The sequence below is a fragment of the Annulohypoxylon truncatum genome (genome assembly GCF_022578515.1).
Source record: "Annulohypoxylon truncatum strain CBS 140777 unplaced genomic scaffold F4807scaffold_12, whole genome shotgun sequence".
NCBI lineage: Eukaryota > Fungi > Ascomycota > Sordariomycetes > Xylariales > Hypoxylaceae > Annulohypoxylon > Annulohypoxylon truncatum.
The window spans coordinates 608,096-623,243 of record NW_025953798.1 but is presented as its reverse complement, the minus strand read 5'-3'; the positions used below and the strand labels follow the sequence as shown (position 1 = coordinate 623,243).

Sequence of the window (15,148 nt, the reverse complement as noted above, 5' to 3'; positions counted from 1 at the left end):
GCATTACCAAGGGAAGAACTCGATGAGATCCAACGACATCGGAGACAAGGGAACGTAAATACACATTTAATAGATATGTGTTATACGTGCATATGAAATAGTGCTTTATTACATACATAACTGCCGTTGATGAATTCCCTCTACAATGGCATTCATCTTTGTCCGTACACATCCTAGAACTTGACTCTCTACAATAACATTTCTGAAGAGAACAAAAGAGAGCAATTCTATTCTCTCCATCATAGTTTACCTGCTCTCCGATAGACATCCTCCTCAAAAGCCGCGATTAGGGACTTAGACTTGGCATCAAACGTTGGCATGATCTGAGTGCCGAACACGCCGCAAACGCCGGCAGTACGGTCGATGAACTGCTTCGATGTTAGCATCTGCACCCAAATTCAACCGTAGGTAATAAGGGAAATATGATTAAACGCACCCAAAACGTATTTGCAGCACCGCTCCAGATCATAGTATTCTTCCGACGAAACTCGTGCTTATCGCCGTCGATCAGGATACCGCCCAGGCTCCAGTCATACTCGTCCGTTTGCGGAAACTCGCCAATCGCCCACTCGAGCCCCCTCATCAACTTGAGCAGAGACTCCTTGCTGGCGGGCGATAACTGCGGTTGGAAGAACATAGCTGCGGTCTCCTTTTTCAGCACCTTCTCATCGTCTACGAGCAGCGAGTGCAGCAATTTCATGTAATCCGGCATAGTGGTATAGATGCCCTGGCCACCGAACGGCTCTTTGAGACCCTTTTCGAACCAGCCCTGCTCGCCCGTCTCAACTACCACGCCTTTGTCACTATTACGGAAACTCATGGGAACCTGCCGTGCCTGGATATCGGGATGCTCGCGCGGGGAGAACGTCGTGCTGGTCATCCCGAGCGGCTCCCAGATATTCTGCTTCATATACTCCTCGAGGCTCTGACCCGTGAGTTTCTCGACTAGTTGTCCCGCCCGGTCGATGCCGGTGCTGTACATGAAGCCCTCGCCAGGCTCGAACATGAGCGGCAGGTCGAATGCCTCGTCGACCGTCCCGGCATCCGGGCGCGGCTTCTTCCATTCCACGTATCGGGCTAATAACGGGTCAAAAAAGCCATAGGCGGTACCAGAGCTGTGCGTGAGTAGCTGGCGTAAGGTAATGGGATTCTTGCGCTTGCGAGTGATGGGCGTGCCGTCGTCCGCGAATCCGGTTAGGATCTCTAGCTTAGCAAGGGACGGAAGTAGAGGTGAAAGGTCCTCGTCTAACGTAACAAGTCCTTTTTCGACGAGCTGCGCAGCGGCAACAGAGGTGATCAGTTTTGACATCGATGCTACGGCGAGCACGCTGTCTTCCTTATAAGCCGTGCCGCCATTGCGAGAGAATGTCTTTGAGTAATTGAGTTTCCCTTGGATTAAGGTTAGTATTGAAGTAGCGCCATATGACCCTGAGGATATTCACCATGTTTATCTTTCGCAATAACTACGATACCCGGCGACTCGCCACTCTCTACAGCTTTCGCTGCTTGCTCTTCGAATGTCGACATTTTCAGTTGCGAATTTTACCGTAGTAACTATAGATCTTGCTGTTTCGACCCGCTCAACAAGTTGAGGTTTATCTAGTAATCATTTATAGGATCCCGAATGTCACCAAGAAACCGTATTAGGAAAATGGTCCCCTTCCTTCTATTTATTAAGCAAGTTTTGATTATAAATTTAGGAAGCGCCCTCCAAGTTCATGACCATTTTCCATTTTCGATCTAAACTTGAGGCTGTCTCCACATCTTGCCCTACGGGGGGCCGTGTGACGATCTTGCATCCGAGCATCGCCACGATCATTCGACCGTATTCCGAATTACTATAAATACCTTTAGATTTAATATAATAAGAATTCGGCCAAGATTTATAAGACGCCGCCAGAACCCTAGATTTTAGGCCGGTCGTTGATAATCGCATTTTTGGTGTGTATCAAGAGAAACCATTTCATGTTCAGTCGCAAAAAGGGGTATCTAAATTCGCGCATTCAAGCATTAATAAATCATGTTACTCCTTTTCCCATCCCAGCCAACAACCGATTCTCCCAATCACTTCTTAAACAAATTCGTCTGCGACCCCCAAAGCGGATTCGGCTGAAAGTCCGCCGCCCTCCTAACTCCGGGATTCGACCTAGCCCTCAGTTCCTGCTGCTCGCCTTCACTTCCACTTCCACTTCCACCTTCACCCAATAGCACACCCTTATCATCGTCGTAGACCATTGCCACAGGCGGCGCGCACTTGATCTCACCCCGCAGTATCTCGACAACAGACACCAATGGCAGGACCAACATGCCAACAGACAACAGCTGTCCGAAACTCCACTGCCTCTCCCCGTCGTCGCTCAGTTTAATGGGCGTCCCGCTCGCAAACGCGTCCGCGAGGTACGCCACGCGGACCGTCGCGCCGATAGCGAAGGCCGTCATGAGGAGGAGACCGACGACCTGGAGGACGACGTAGAAGCGCTGAGTGCGAGCGTGCAGGTACCAAGTCGAAAGCGCGAAGATGAGCACGTTGCCGGCGATCACGACGATGGTTCCCGCGAACGAGAGCGCGTAGTTGCCCGAGGGCGGGTAGTCGGGGGTCGCGGCGTCCCAGACGCAGGATACGGGGAAAGTAGAGTCGTTGATGCCGCGCTCGACGGCGCGCAGGACGTACACGCCGTAGACGCAGGACAGCACGAGGTTGGCGAGCATGAGGAGCTGGCGCATCCAGCGCAGGACCCAGTCGCGGCGGAAGTCGCGGGCGAGCGCGAGCAGGGTGGCGTTGTGCACGGCCATGGACAGCAGCGAGAGCATCCAGACGAGGAAGAAGTGGTAGGGCACCATCGAGGACACTTTCCCCAGCCCGATGCTCTGGAGGCCGATGCCCGTCAGGATCTGCTGGTCCGAGTACGAGTTCAGCAGCTTGCGGCGGAGCACGGACTCGGACGACGAGTTCCGGCTGCGCGCCTCTTGGAAGATGAGCGAGGCGCTGAGGACGAGCGAGATCCCGGCTGTGATTATGAAGGATAGGAGGACCTGTTGTTGATCGAGAGTGTCATGTTAGTAACGGATTTGCGCTATTGAGCAGTAGAATTCAGTTAGGTAGGTAGGTAGTTGGCGTGGACTTACACCAACGCCGGCAACGCCAGCGTCGCTAGGTACGGCATCTGGTGCGTTTGTACAATTCGCTGTCATCGCGAACGGAATATGTCTTCTTTCATCAAGGCTCGAATTAACATCAAACGATGCTAGAAATCATTTATTTATGTAGGTAGGTAAACAGAAGTACGCCAAGTTTGTCAATGCCCAGACAAACGGAACAAAGGGAAAGTTGCTAAAAATAAGGCGTGGAAGAAAGATGCCAGGCTCCTCCCTAACAATCGCCAGGAATGCCATTCTATTGTACGTCAGCTCGGAGTGTGTGTGTTACTTATCGTTGGTACGCCAATGTAAATTGCATTGCGCCCCTCCCGTCCCTTGTCTCACTGGATGACGTCGAGCCCAGGTTCCAATAAGTAGGCGCCGCTGATGAAACCTAGCGCAGATCGCGAACACCCCTGCCGTCGATTGATTGACTGGACGGGAGCGGCCCCCTTGGGATGGCTTAAAAGCGGCTGTGCTCTTTCTCGTCCGCCCTTCTTCGACGTTCGTGCGATGCGATTCGACGGCGCTGCGCTAACGTCGTATAAAAACGTAAATTCTGGAGAGAGGCGTCTGCCCTGGGAAGTATTATTTCTTATTTTATAACTGTTTGCTATGTATGCCTAGGTAGATAGATTAGTAGGTTGTATGTGCCTGTTCATCTAAGGGGTAATCTAATTGTTTCGATCGTTTCTTCTATGAACCTTCACCTAGATTTGTACTTATACCCACGACGAGAACCTCTATGATCTTCTAATCTAATTCATTCAGCCAACCAATCCGATAGCCTTCGATTCTTACTTACACACTCCTTTTTGCCACACAACCTTGCAGTAGGTACTATTCCATTCAGCTTGCTAGATAAGCAAGTAGTCCCATCCCATTTCCTCCATAACGTGCCTCCAAGATATATTTATCTTGTTACCAGATACATCGAGAGGTGAATCAACTCGCCTCCAGACTTCCCTCAACACGGTGACAAGGCCGCTAAAGCTGCCAAATTTTGCTGCCACACCGAGCTCCTCGATGCGATTGTTGATGAGCCGACGAAGGTCTGAAGATGCAGTGCACACTGACCCACTGATCACGTACGGCCAGACGAGACATCGGTCAAATCCAGTAGGCCCGGATGGTAAACGTTGAAAGATAGAAGTAGTAATCTCTTCAACTAGTTCCACGCAATGGGGCTTCTCTGCCGAGAAATCCGGATCTAGGCTATATAGGTAGATTTGAGCTGCGAGACGAAAAGCTCGTGTGATGATCTTCTTCAACAGTTCTACGTCGGGCGAGCCATTGGAATTGAATAGCAACTCCATATTCATTTCGCACGTCTCGATAGAATGGAGTTGGCGGTTTATCGCAGAAGTGTCTTGGCGAAGACCAGTGTCGTATAGTAGTCCATTCTTCATGCGTTCGTCCAGACAGGCAACTTCTGAGACCAGGTACATGAGGCGGTCATCGCGGCCTATATTTTGATATCATATCTGTGATGGGGGGCAGTAGTTCTCGACATAATGAAGACGATTCTGATTGAGATTCGAGGTTCGTTGAAATTGGAGGTAGCTCCACCCGTATATGACGAGGATATTCTTCAAGAAGTCTTAGAACTGGTAGACATATGCGCTCCAAGTGTTTCGTTATGTGATCGAAGAGTTCATCCCAGGTAGGGAACGTCCAACCGCAAAACCGGCAGAGTTCGTTTTGGGGTGTAACTTGAATTGTTTTGCGGCATTCATCAATCTTCTTCAACGTAGTGTCTCTACCTGGAAATTTCCGGTTCGGCGCCGTGAACCTGTGTGCTTCAACCAAATGCTGACAAAAGACGTTTTGCTTAGAACAGGTAAATTTACAGGCCGGGATATTACAACTCCACCACTCATGATGACGATGATTTACATTCTCGTGACAAATCCATTCACTCTTCCATTTGAATGGCCCTAGATTTGCGCATTAATCGAAAGTACAGGTGAATGGTTGTAGATCTTCCTGGACGTGTACAATCCAATTTGAAAGTGATTGGAATTCGTAGGAGCGGAAACGTAACTGACATGGGAATTTTGCAGGAAATTCTACTGTCTGTGGCATTAAAAAGCCTAGAGGGAGATTCCTACAATTAGTGTTACCCTTGGGTCGTTGAAATTTTGTGATATCGCCATTGAAAAGTTCTAGTTCCTTCCTCAGGCCTGTGTGATACATTTCATTCGATGGGGGTAAATGAGCGCTCGTTGTCACGAGTGAATTGTCTGGAACTGACCGTCCAGAAGGACAAATGCCTTCGTTGACTGGATTGAGGTGCCATCTCCTCACATCCCGTAATCTCTTCGAGCAAATGTGTATATGCTCTACCATTCGGTCTACCAGGTACTGGTTGTCTGATGGAGGACTGGGATTCAATCTCAAAATATGGTGTCGAAAACTTTGGTCTGTTGGTTCAATGCTGTCTTTTGGACTATAGTTGACCTGCACCTCTGTATTACTATTGTGGTCCTCGTCGCCTTCTTCGTAGTATATTTCAAGTCACGCAAGAAGAGACTGTGACAAGTCTCGCGGTTCTTTTTTGTTCTAGTACGCCATCAGGATGTCTAGACTGGGCCATGTGTTCTTTTATGGGATCCTGCTCGTTTTCGTGCGGTATTCCAACCACATCTAGAACTTAGCGCCAGTCAAACGCATCCCCTTCATATTTGCGCAAAGATTTATCATTAGGCGAGATAAGAGTCGATGGTGCTAAATCCAAGAATGAGGTGCTGCAGCCGTCGAGGAGACTCTTCACAGTACTGCGGGATTCCACGGACTCGTCACTACGGCTATTGTATGAAGCTGTGTCATCATTGTCATAATGTGGCGGAAGAGACTTAAGAGCAAGTGACCTCAGATGGCCAATGATATGGTCCATTAAGTTCCCCTGAATTCTGTTGTCGTCGGAAGCGTCCTTTCCGCCACACAATGGGCAAATATCGAATAGCGGCCCAAAAAGACGCGTGCCTCTCTCGGCAAGGAGGTCAAGTTGAGCGCTGGTATAACGCTTTTGATGACTTTCTTTCATATGAATATCATATTCGTCGCGATTATTGAAGTATTGGATCCCATAAACCTTTGCTGGGCAATGCCATCGTTTGGCGTATTTACGCATGTGAAGTAGCCAATCTTTGCTATGTCTGTAGAGAACGTTGGGTTCATCGCATGGGTCGAAGAGGCAAACTAAGGCGTCCGGATCTCTAAGGACATGTTTCCTTAAGCACAGCTATTAGTTTAAATTAACACAGTAGTAAAGTGTCTCGTCACGAACCTCCACCTTGCCTCGTTGCCAACCTCGAGAGTAGAAAGCACATAGAGACAATACGGACACGTCACTTCGGCCAGGCCATTATTCGGGACTTCTGGACGGGCAGGGAAGACCAATTCCTCATGATATTCTAAGTCCACTGATTTTACATGGGAGACGACTGATGGCGCAGATGCTTGCTGGAAGCTTTGCGGCGCCAAAGTGGTAGCGCTCTGGACTATCGAGTTGATTCTACTTGGTCCAGCTACTGGCTTTATGACTTGACTTGGAAAGCTTCCATCTTGAGTCTCTTGTCGCGTGACAAAAACTTGTGTTTCCATTTTCGGCTTTATGACAGGTTGAGGGGGGTTTATAGGATTTATAACGTAGCTGGACCGCCTATATAATATTCTCTTCCGTCTTAGAACCATGATAGTAACAAGCCGATCACGAATGGACTCGCTGCTCTCGGGGAAACAGTCTCAGAGATTCCTCGTAAAATGCTCCTTTAGCATATCGCCTATGTTGTTTCCTTCGTCGTCCTTCATTTGGAAAGAAATGGCTGCTGTAACATCCTGTGATTCTCTGCTTGCTTTTCAGATTATGTTGGATAATCCATGGAGTAGGCCAACCTTAGAAGAGATGCCGTCAGATATTCGCTCGAAGTCGCCCTCGGCTAAGACAGAAAACCGCGTCTCTATAGAACAATGTGGGTCCGTAAGATATTCGACAAGGCGAATACCTGGGAAGATTGAGATATTATGGAGGGTGAACATTATGATTAATAGAAGCTGGGAAATACACCAAGTCTTACATTTATTGATGCGTCCCTGAAGTACCTCTAGTATACTTAGGACTAGCCGTTGGACTTCAGGTGCCTCCCGAACACGGTGATCCAAACAGGCCTTCTGACTGGCAAAGACAGCCATATTAGAAGTCCAAATAGAGAAGCGCGCCATCTCATCCTCGATAGTTGAATACCGAGTTTTGAGATGATCAAGAGTATCTGCATCGAAGATGGTAGAACTTCGAACTACCTCAACGATCTTGCAGACCGATTCTCTCTTTGCGAAGACCATCTCAGCATACACTACTTCTTCGAGACGAATTTGTCTGACGACCATATAGTACGATCCTCTCTCCACTCTTTCCAGCTTCTCCATCCGAGTTGACATAGTCTAACGTAACCGATAGGATCCCCGGGCCCCTCCCCAGCGAAACGTAGAAGATCCGAGAGCGGTGGGCCGCGAGAATTGCACATGGGTGTGCCGTAACCACTCGGAGCTCGTAAAGTTCTCAAGTCGCTCGGATATCACCTACACGACAACTACTCATGTGATATCGCGTATCCTAAAGAATCTAGAAGCCAGAAATAACTAGCGACCGTTATTCCTGACGAGATATAACATCGTATGTCTAGATATCGGGGTGGGAAACTGGGCTAGATATGGAAAAGTTAGCAATCTTGTAATATGGTACAGAGTTTTTGATGTCTTCAGCGAGACTTTTCATTTCTACCCAATATAACAATTCCACGTCCAATACGAACAACACATGCATATCACATATAAAAGACCATAAAGGCAAGAAAAGTAGTCATAGGAAACCATCGATTCAATTCACTTCAGTCCGATGCGATATGAATGCCTAGACCAATATTGTCCAGGTCGAATCCACCTCAAATCCAAGCCCAAGCCAAGCCAAGCCAACCCCGCGCCCCGCGACGAACCCCAGCTATAAGTTTGCTCCCAGTCGACAACGCGTGTGTGTGTGAAAGAGCATAAGGTAAACGGTATGAATGATGCGAGTAAGAGAGAGATGCGTAGGTAGGTAAATCGGTAAATAAGTAATAGGAATCACCATCGCGGGGCCAGCAGCAAACAAGTCTAAAAATCTAAAAGATGTGATGAGTGTCGTAGCTCTCGAATCGTGAATGAGCTTAAGCCCCACTTCCCCTTATCCGAGTCGTGCCGTCCGAAAAACTGATTGATTCCGTTCTTTCCGCACCCTTCCGTGGAGAAAAGGGAAATAGGGGAGGAGGGAAGAGATAAGCGGGGAGAGGGAGGAGAGGAGAGGTGGGTGTGTGTTGACTGATTGATGTGCAAAGCAAGATGTTTCGGGATATCAAGCAACTAGAAACGAGTAATGACTATCGCAGCCTCCAACGCCCGACGCCTTTCGCGAGGCTGCCTCCGGTATGTGTGGTGTTTGTAAACCCCTGGAACGCCGTCCAAACCTCAAACTTCAACCATGAGGATGATTCACGGGACTCCCCAAACTGAAGGACCATAGTCACATTGTAGCAAACGCCGTAAAACTTATGCAAGTGACTCGCCGCCGCCATTCCAATCAAGCCTTCCTCTGCCTCTTAGCCGCGCGTCCAGGACTGTCATCGAGATCGTTCCTCAGGATCTCCTCAGTTACGCTCGGGCTTGGGCTCTTATGACTCGGGGTATTCGTCTCGACGATCCTGCCTGCGTTGAGCGCGTCGCCCGCAAACTCCGTAGTGCCATCTGGGTTCCAGTCGAAGGCTGGAGCACTATTAGCAAAGTGGCTCGTATCGAAGTCGAAGTCGCCGCCGACGCCGGGGTCCGTGCTATACGCGTTCGAGTCTATGAATTGATTAAGATCGATGTTATCGTCGAAATACGCGTTCGAGTCATCGAGACCGGGAATACGACCGGACGGGCTGAGCGGCCCTAAGATATGGTTAAGATCCTCGAGCTTCTGGCTCTGCTCCGTCTGAAGCCGTTGCAGCTGCTCTAGTTCCTCCTGCGTCTGCGATATCCGTTGGATGGACGGCGGGAGGGTTGAAGGCATAATGGGCGACATCGAGTTGCGTGTCGTAGTGGGTGGTACGCTTCCGGCTGACGGGACTCCCATCGGGGAGGGGTGTGGGTCTGCTGATACGGGAGGCGAAGTCACGGAGACGGGGGTTGGAGCGGTGCTATTATGACCAGACATGATACTTAACATGCGATTACGCTGGTCATTGGTAAGCGTCGCCGATGTGGCAGCAGCTACGTTGGGAAGATCGACGGAAACATTGCCGGCATTGGTGTTGGCATCCTGAATAATTTTCATCATGCCTTCCTGGGGATTCGACTCCAGTTCCTGCTTGAGATAGGCAGGTGTAGACGATTCCGTCGGGGTGTCGAAGACCTCCGTCACTTGCGGGATCGGGGGCTGTTGATGATTGGGATAATTTGAGAACGGCGTGGACGCCGCTGTCGCCGGTGGTGTCCTTGCAGCTTGACCTTGAGGCTGTGGAATAGGAGGCAAGAGGCGGTGCTGTCTCTTAGGTGTGCCCACCGGTGTCCCATTTCTAGGCATCTGCTGCTGTACCCAATCTCCGAGATCGACCACGCTGCCCTGGCCTTGTTGAGGCGGCATCTGCACGTTAGGTATAATGCTGGCTAGCAAGTCGTTAACGTTCTGCACGCCACCTTGTTCCTCGAGCGACTTCCTAAATACATTGGCGAGGAAATTTAGGATAGCGTTGATAGAATTCTCATGGCGGTCATGCATGTTCTGGAACATGATGGCTTGTTGGTACAACTGATTGTGCTCTTGTCTTAGTCGCTGGATTGCATCGCTGATCTGCTTTTGCCGCGTCTGTAACGCTGCCATCTGATCTCGGACGACCGCCAACTCCTTCTTTTGGAGAGGTCCCGATTCGGGAGCGGGTAGAGCTCTATTCTGCGCAGTTGGTTGGGTAAATGGATGGTTGATGACTTCTTCTGGCACTACGACATCCTCGTCACTCTCACCATCACCTTCGTCACCCCGTTTCTTGAGACCTTTCTTGCCGCCTCCACTCTTTGGCTTGTTGATTAGCCATAGTAGGTTCGGGTGGCCGCGCTTGAAGTAAGGGTTGTAGTATTCACTCGGGCTCTTATTCTTGCGCTCGCTAGCTTTCATCGAATTGTCCGAAAGGCCCACTTTCTTGTGAAATCCGTACATGTTAAGCTGACGGACAAAGGAGGCGTAATTGTTATGCTTGAAGAGCTCGGGAATCAAGGTCTTAGCAAACTCGTCTTCATCAAGGACAATAAAAGAGTCACCCTTCTCTGACCATCTGATCAACTCTGTGTTCTTCGATTCCTCTAAAAAGCTGTGTTTTATTAGCGACGGGAGCATGAAGCTACGAAAGGAGCTCAAGCTTACCTGTTTAGCTTTTGTACGAAAGGCGGAATCTGCTTCCGCTTTGCCTGGGCTTCCCTCTTTGCCCTCTGAGCCTTCTCCTCGAGCAACTCAATGTTATCATGCTCGTCAACGCCCCCGTTCGTCTGGCCCGCGATTAAGTTCTCGTCAAAGTTGGACCACGGATCACCCTGCTGCGGGGTAAATGCACGATTGGTGGCGACGAGGGCATTGTTAATGCCTCGTCTGGCAAGGACGTTCGAAGGCGCATTTGCAGCTCCATATTGGGGTTGTGTCGGCGACGGCATTACGCCATAGGAGTTGACACCATTCGAAGGGTTGTCGACGAAGGCACCCGTGTTGTTCCCATTCCATCTCAATAACTGATCTTGCGTGTTGTAAGGCGCCGCCATTTGATGTTGTATAGGCACACTACCCGGTGCCGGTCGTTTTCGAGGATTCGGAGATGACATATGGTGGTAGTAGCCGTACATGGGCCACGACCGAGGAATAGAATTGAAAGCACGGTCTAGCCTAGCTGCAGGCCTCCTTCACCAAGAGGCGATTAGCAGTACCGTATATCCCGAAAAGGAACGACCCGGTAACACCAGACGATGTTCAGCTTCAATAAGGATGGGATATGATAACAGTATGGATCGTTGACGGTGGTCAAAATTTGCGTGTGGAGATGGTAGATCGAAGGAGGGGAGATCGAAAGGATCGAGAGATGATAGGCGGCTAGATCGTGTACGAAGCCGCAAGGCTGTGAATGGTAGACTAAAAGCAGGCGACCGGACTAGGCTGCTAGCGATGCAAGATGTCCGGCCGTAGCGGTCGTCGCGCGAGGCTGTAATTGTTTTTGTTTCGGTGAGAATAAATGCGATGTAAGATGTGCGATGTGCGATGTGCGATGCTGCGGGATAGGATTAAGGCAACCAATGAATGTAAGAACAGTTAGGCGCGCAGATTTTTGCAGTAAATTTTAGATATTGTAAGGGCAGCTTCTAAATTCGATAGAGCAGGATGGTGGGTTCTAGCTTTTCGTCCGTAATCATAGCTGTTACCTATATACGACCCGAGCCTCAAAGGGCTTGAAGGACGAGAAAAGAACCGACGAAGGAACTGAATCAACCGTAGAAGCCGGAAAGAAGCTTCTAAAACGGCGGGAAGATTTGTGTCTGACAGTTGCGACAGCGGTGAAGTGAACGGCTTGCGATGCAGAAGGCAGCCAAGGGTAGGAAACAAGGACGAAGGTAAAGCCCGTTGTTCTCGAAGTCGCAAAAAAGTAGTTCGATGTCGCAGAACGCCTAAGCTACAGGAGGCAATCAACAGTGACAGTACCACAACGTGTATCACAACATGTATTTAGCCCAGCCGACGTTTTCTTTCCTTTTTGGAAACGTAGCTTTAAGAAGTACGCTGCAGCTACAATAGTCTTGAGAGCGTAGACGGCGTAACTCAGCACAATTAATATGTGCGAGCGCCAGCGTGGTCCGAGACAGGTATTACCAAAGAGACGGAAATGGTAATAGGAATGTCGAGTGACGAGCTTGGTTGGGATGGGATTTTTAGAATGGACCGGTCTTCCGGCTCACTGCGCCGTGACACCCAAAGAATGAAGAATTCGTTCTTCCGTGTCTTGGCTTAGTCCATCCACTGTGCGCGCTGGAGACCGAACCGAACCGAGAATTTGGGAAAGAGAAGATACAGCAGGTATCCGAACCGGCAAAAGCTGAAACGAGCAGGCCGGAGAAAGTTCTAATATCGGTCAATGGGAGATATCGCAATATCGTCGACAAATGGTTTCGATAATTGTTGTATATGTTAGGGATATATTAGGTTTCCGATAGTTGAAAGTTTTGGAATTGACGTCGACTTATACCTATCCGCAATGTTGCTCGTCTCGTTATGTACATGTATGTATTCCAGGTTATGTCGCCTGTCATCCGTACATCGCGCGAAGTGGGCTTACCAAAATATTGACAAGGACCACTAGTATGGTACAAAATACAATCTAGATATGGAGCACAGACCACATAGTGTTATACTAGTGCACTAATTCAACCAATCAGAGACGGTTTCGATAAGATATTTCAGCAGCAAGACGGTGTTTTTTATTCTTTCGTCATTCATATGATCGAATGATTGTCTCATTACCAAATATTCCGATTGTATAGAAATATCAAAAAATACCTGGGTACATTGATTTCATTGACAGGTTGATTTTGCAAATTTTATCCTCAATCGTTGCATTCATTACCTTACGATTTCGAGATTGTACTGATGTTATTTGGACTATTACCTCCTAACATGTGGTACAAGACATCCAGATCTAGATACAAGGCAGTGCGCGAGACACGACACCGCTCAAAAGCTTGTGGGGGTTATTAATAAGAACCTTGTCTCGAATATCTAAGGTCCGGACCAACAACTCCAGACGATGCGACGCTAAGCCGTGGAGGGAGCGAGGGGTAGCTGATGGAATTCTGTTTTGACCAATGACCGGTCGCCGGACAAATCGTAGCTGTCTCCATAGTCCAAGAGGCCAAATTCAAAAACCGATTCTCAGCAGTACGTACGATTATGCTGAAATATCAACCCAATTTATGGTGAACATAAAAATTTCACATTTCCATACTATGCACGTCCTGCATGACCCACCGACCCACTCTGCTTCATTTTGCTCCGATGAAAGTGCTAATGTTCTTTTCTTATACCTGCTTGATACAGATACCCATCAGCCCATGTGTTATTTCAATATCAAAACCGTGGTTAGTAGAACAGTCTACCTGGGGTATCATAGTCAATCCAGATTCCATACTACATAAAAAGCCTCGAGCGAAAGAATTACTTAGCTCCTCTGCCAGCTAGAGCTGATGCTCTTGCCAATTTAGCATTCCTTGCTTGATCCCATTCTCTGCCTGAGTTTCCGGACTGTGCTTCTCTTTGAGCTCTTTTTTCCTCCTTGAGTGTACGGGCCTTCTCTCGTGGGTCGATGACCACCAATTCTTCTTCGGCTTTCTTTCGGTATGATAGGTCTTTCCCAAGTTTATCAGCTGCAAAGCTCAAAGAATGTGACATCCATCCTTCATCATCACTATCCTCCTTCTCGGCCTTGTCCCAGGAGTTGCAACTTTGACAGTTGGCAATGAAATGTAAATCGCAGAGTTCCGCTTCCTCATCTTGGTCACCTGAACCTTGCTCTGCGTTACCTTCCCCTATGGGAACATTTGGCTGCTCCTTCTCAGGCCCTACTTGGCCAAGTTCGGAGCGGAAAGCCTGAAGTAGCAATAGATCATTATTCTCAGCAATTCCCTCGCCGCCTCGTCTTCTTTTCCGGCCGCGTGTAGAGGTCTCCGGGATTAATTGCTCAAATGCTGTCTTCTTGACCTCCTGAACTGGCTCAGAGTGGATTGTCCGTTTCATGGACGCTTTCAACGCTGCTATCTCCTCGTTGGCTCGTTCCAACGCAGACTTCTTCGGTTCTGGCTCTGGAGATGATTCATCTTGGACAGGAACAGGTTTACTCTTGGTTGGCGGAGGAGGTGGGTTTGCTTCCGACTTTGTGTCGGTCTGAAGTTCGCGAACTGGGATTGACTTGACCACTTTATTCCCCTTTTTGGTACTAGCCTTGGGTGGCTTGTCTGTCGGCGTCGGCTCCTCGTCCACGTCCATAACGATTCGCGAATCGAACTTCGCCTTTTTTAGAACTGGAGCGTCGTCATCGCCCTCCTCATCACCAAAACTCAGCAATTTTTTCCCCGCTTTAGACTTCGTCTTCTTTTTCTTCCCTGCTGTAGATGTTTCGTGGGTCCGCTTCGCTATTCGTTCCCGCTTCTTCATGTCATCGAAAGGGTTAACTAAAATTTCAACGCCCGTGATTTTGACTGGATAGAGAGGTCGATCGCTTCCCTCTGCTACTTCCGCCTCGCCTATGCGTGCTAGATTGTAAATTGTATCACCCACTATCCTCCCAAATACCGTATTTTTGTTATTTAACTCCTCTGCCTTGTCCAAGGTGAAAAAGAATTGGCTGGCGTTGGTGTCTGGTTTGCCTTCGTTTGCCATACCCAACAGTCCCCTACGGTTGAACTTCAACCGCGAATGAAACTCATCTTTAAAATTCACACCTGTCGGTCCAGCATTTTGGCCGCGACGCTGGTCCATGGGCCATGGGTCCAGATCTCCGCTGTACGCGCCGCCATCATATATGGATTCGCCTCCGTTTCCCGTCCCAGTCGGGTCTCCTCCTTGTATGATGAATCCGGGGACTAGACGATGGAATATCGTGTTATCGTAGTATCCGTCCAGACATAGCTGGAGGAAATTTCGCGATGTGAGTGGGGTCTGTTTTGCGAAGAGTTCGACGGACAAGTCGCCTTGTGTAGTATTGAGGATAAGTGAGGCCGTAGGCTGCGGCTCGAGATTATAGATGGACGACATCTTGCTTCGTAGCCCAGAATGGAGGCCGCCAATTGGAATAGTCGGTGGCAGTCGGAAGCTGGTGGCGTCAAAGTTTTGAGTTGGATAAATAATTAGATTTTAGACTACGCGGTTTGTTCAACGTCGAAATAAAAAATATGCAGCTCTAGAATTTAGAAG

The 15,148-nt window shown here is 48.9% G+C and overlaps 6 protein-coding genes across 6 annotated transcripts; all 6 read right to left on the bottom strand.

The window, feature by feature from the left end:
• Positions 1-33: 33 nt before the first annotated feature.
• F4807DRAFT_55959 (beta-lactamase family protein) lies at positions 34-1,611 on the bottom strand. Its single transcript, XM_048003206.1, has 3 exons — positions 1,443-1,611; positions 437-1,389; positions 34-368 (listed from the first exon to the last, which is right to left on the bottom strand). Exons 1-3 carry the CDS (start codon positions 1,525-1,527, stop codon positions 240-242), a joined length of 1,167 nt encoding a protein of 388 aa, XP_047855218.1. The 5' UTR covers positions 1,528-1,611; the 3' UTR covers positions 34-239.
• A 238-nt stretch (positions 1,612-1,849) lies between these two features.
• F4807DRAFT_55947 (uncharacterized protein) lies at positions 1,850-3,593 on the bottom strand. Its single transcript, XM_048003205.1, has 2 exons — positions 3,127-3,593; positions 1,850-3,033 (listed from the first exon to the last, which is right to left on the bottom strand). Exons 1-2 carry the CDS (start codon positions 3,190-3,192, stop codon positions 2,065-2,067), a joined length of 1,035 nt encoding a protein of 344 aa, XP_047855217.1. The 5' UTR covers positions 3,193-3,593; the 3' UTR covers positions 1,850-2,064.
• F4807DRAFT_55946 (fungal-specific transcription factor domain-containing protein) lies at positions 3,594-4,819 on the bottom strand. Its single transcript, XM_048003204.1, has one exon. The coding sequence runs from the start codon at positions 4,584-4,586 to the stop codon at positions 3,996-3,998; it is 591 nt and encodes a 196-aa protein (XP_047855216.1). The 5' UTR covers positions 4,587-4,819; the 3' UTR covers positions 3,594-3,995.
• An 899-nt stretch (positions 4,820-5,718) lies between these two features.
• Positions 5,719-6,966, bottom strand: F4807DRAFT_467005 (uncharacterized protein). The gene is made up of 2 exons (XM_048002439.1): positions 6,428-6,966; positions 5,719-6,371 (listed from the first exon to the last, which is right to left on the bottom strand). The coding sequence occupies exons 1-2, from the start codon at positions 6,832-6,834 to the stop codon at positions 5,792-5,794; spliced, it is 987 nt and encodes a 328-aa protein (XP_047855215.1). The 5' UTR covers positions 6,835-6,966; the 3' UTR covers positions 5,719-5,791.
• Positions 6,967-8,752: 1,786 nt separating this feature from the next.
• On the bottom strand, positions 8,753-11,019 carry F4807DRAFT_459535 (uncharacterized protein; the record flags this gene model as incomplete). The annotated part of the gene is made up of 2 exons (XM_048001382.1): positions 8,753-10,517; positions 10,571-11,019. 2 exons carry the CDS (start codon positions 11,017-11,019, stop codon positions 8,753-8,755), a joined length of 2,214 nt encoding a protein of 737 aa, XP_047855214.1.
• Positions 11,020-12,722: 1,703 nt separating this feature from the next.
• Positions 12,723-15,126, bottom strand: F4807DRAFT_422286 (cyclophilin-like protein). Its single transcript, XM_047997666.1, has one exon. It carries the CDS (start codon positions 14,987-14,989, stop codon positions 13,394-13,396), a length of 1,596 nt encoding a protein of 531 aa, XP_047855213.1. The 5' UTR covers positions 14,990-15,126; the 3' UTR covers positions 12,723-13,393.
• Positions 15,127-15,148: the final 22 nt, after the last annotated feature.

Excerpts from the sequence above, each read along its gene's own strand:
- F4807DRAFT_55946 (XM_048003204.1), bottom strand. The coding sequence starts at position 4,586 with ATGTACCTGGTCTCAGAAGTTGCCTGTCTGGACGAACGCATGAAGAAT.
- F4807DRAFT_422286 (XM_047997666.1), bottom strand. The coding sequence starts at position 14,989 with ATGTCGTCCATCTATAATCTCGAGCCGCAGCCTACGGCCTCACTTATC.
- F4807DRAFT_467005 (XM_048002439.1), bottom strand. The coding sequence starts at position 6,834 with ATGGTTCTAAGACGGAAGAGAATATTATATAGGCGGTCCAGCTACGTT. Across the intron at positions 6,372-6,427 it reads GGCAACGAGGCAAGGTGGAG|GAAACATGTCCTTAGAGATC; the intron begins GTTCGTGACGAG and ends GCTGTGCTTAAG.
- F4807DRAFT_55959 (XM_048003206.1), bottom strand. The coding sequence starts at position 1,527 with ATGTCGACATTCGAAGAGCAAGCAGCGAAAGCTGTAGAGAGTGGCGAG. Across the intron at positions 1,390-1,442 it reads TATTGCGAAAGATAAACATG|GGAAACTCAATTACTCAAAG; the intron begins GTGAATATCCTC and ends CCTTAATCCAAG. Across the intron at positions 369-436 it reads GTGCTGCAAATACGTTTTGG|TTCATCGACCGTACTGCCGG; the intron begins GTGCGTTTAATC and ends ACATCGAAGCAG.
- F4807DRAFT_55947 (XM_048003205.1), bottom strand. The coding sequence starts at position 3,192 with ATGACAGCGAATTGTACAAACGCACCAGATGCCGTACCTAGCGACGCT. Across the intron at positions 3,034-3,126 it reads CTGGCGTTGCCGGCGTTGGT|GTCCTCCTATCCTTCATAAT; the intron begins GTAAGTCCACGC and ends GATCAACAACAG.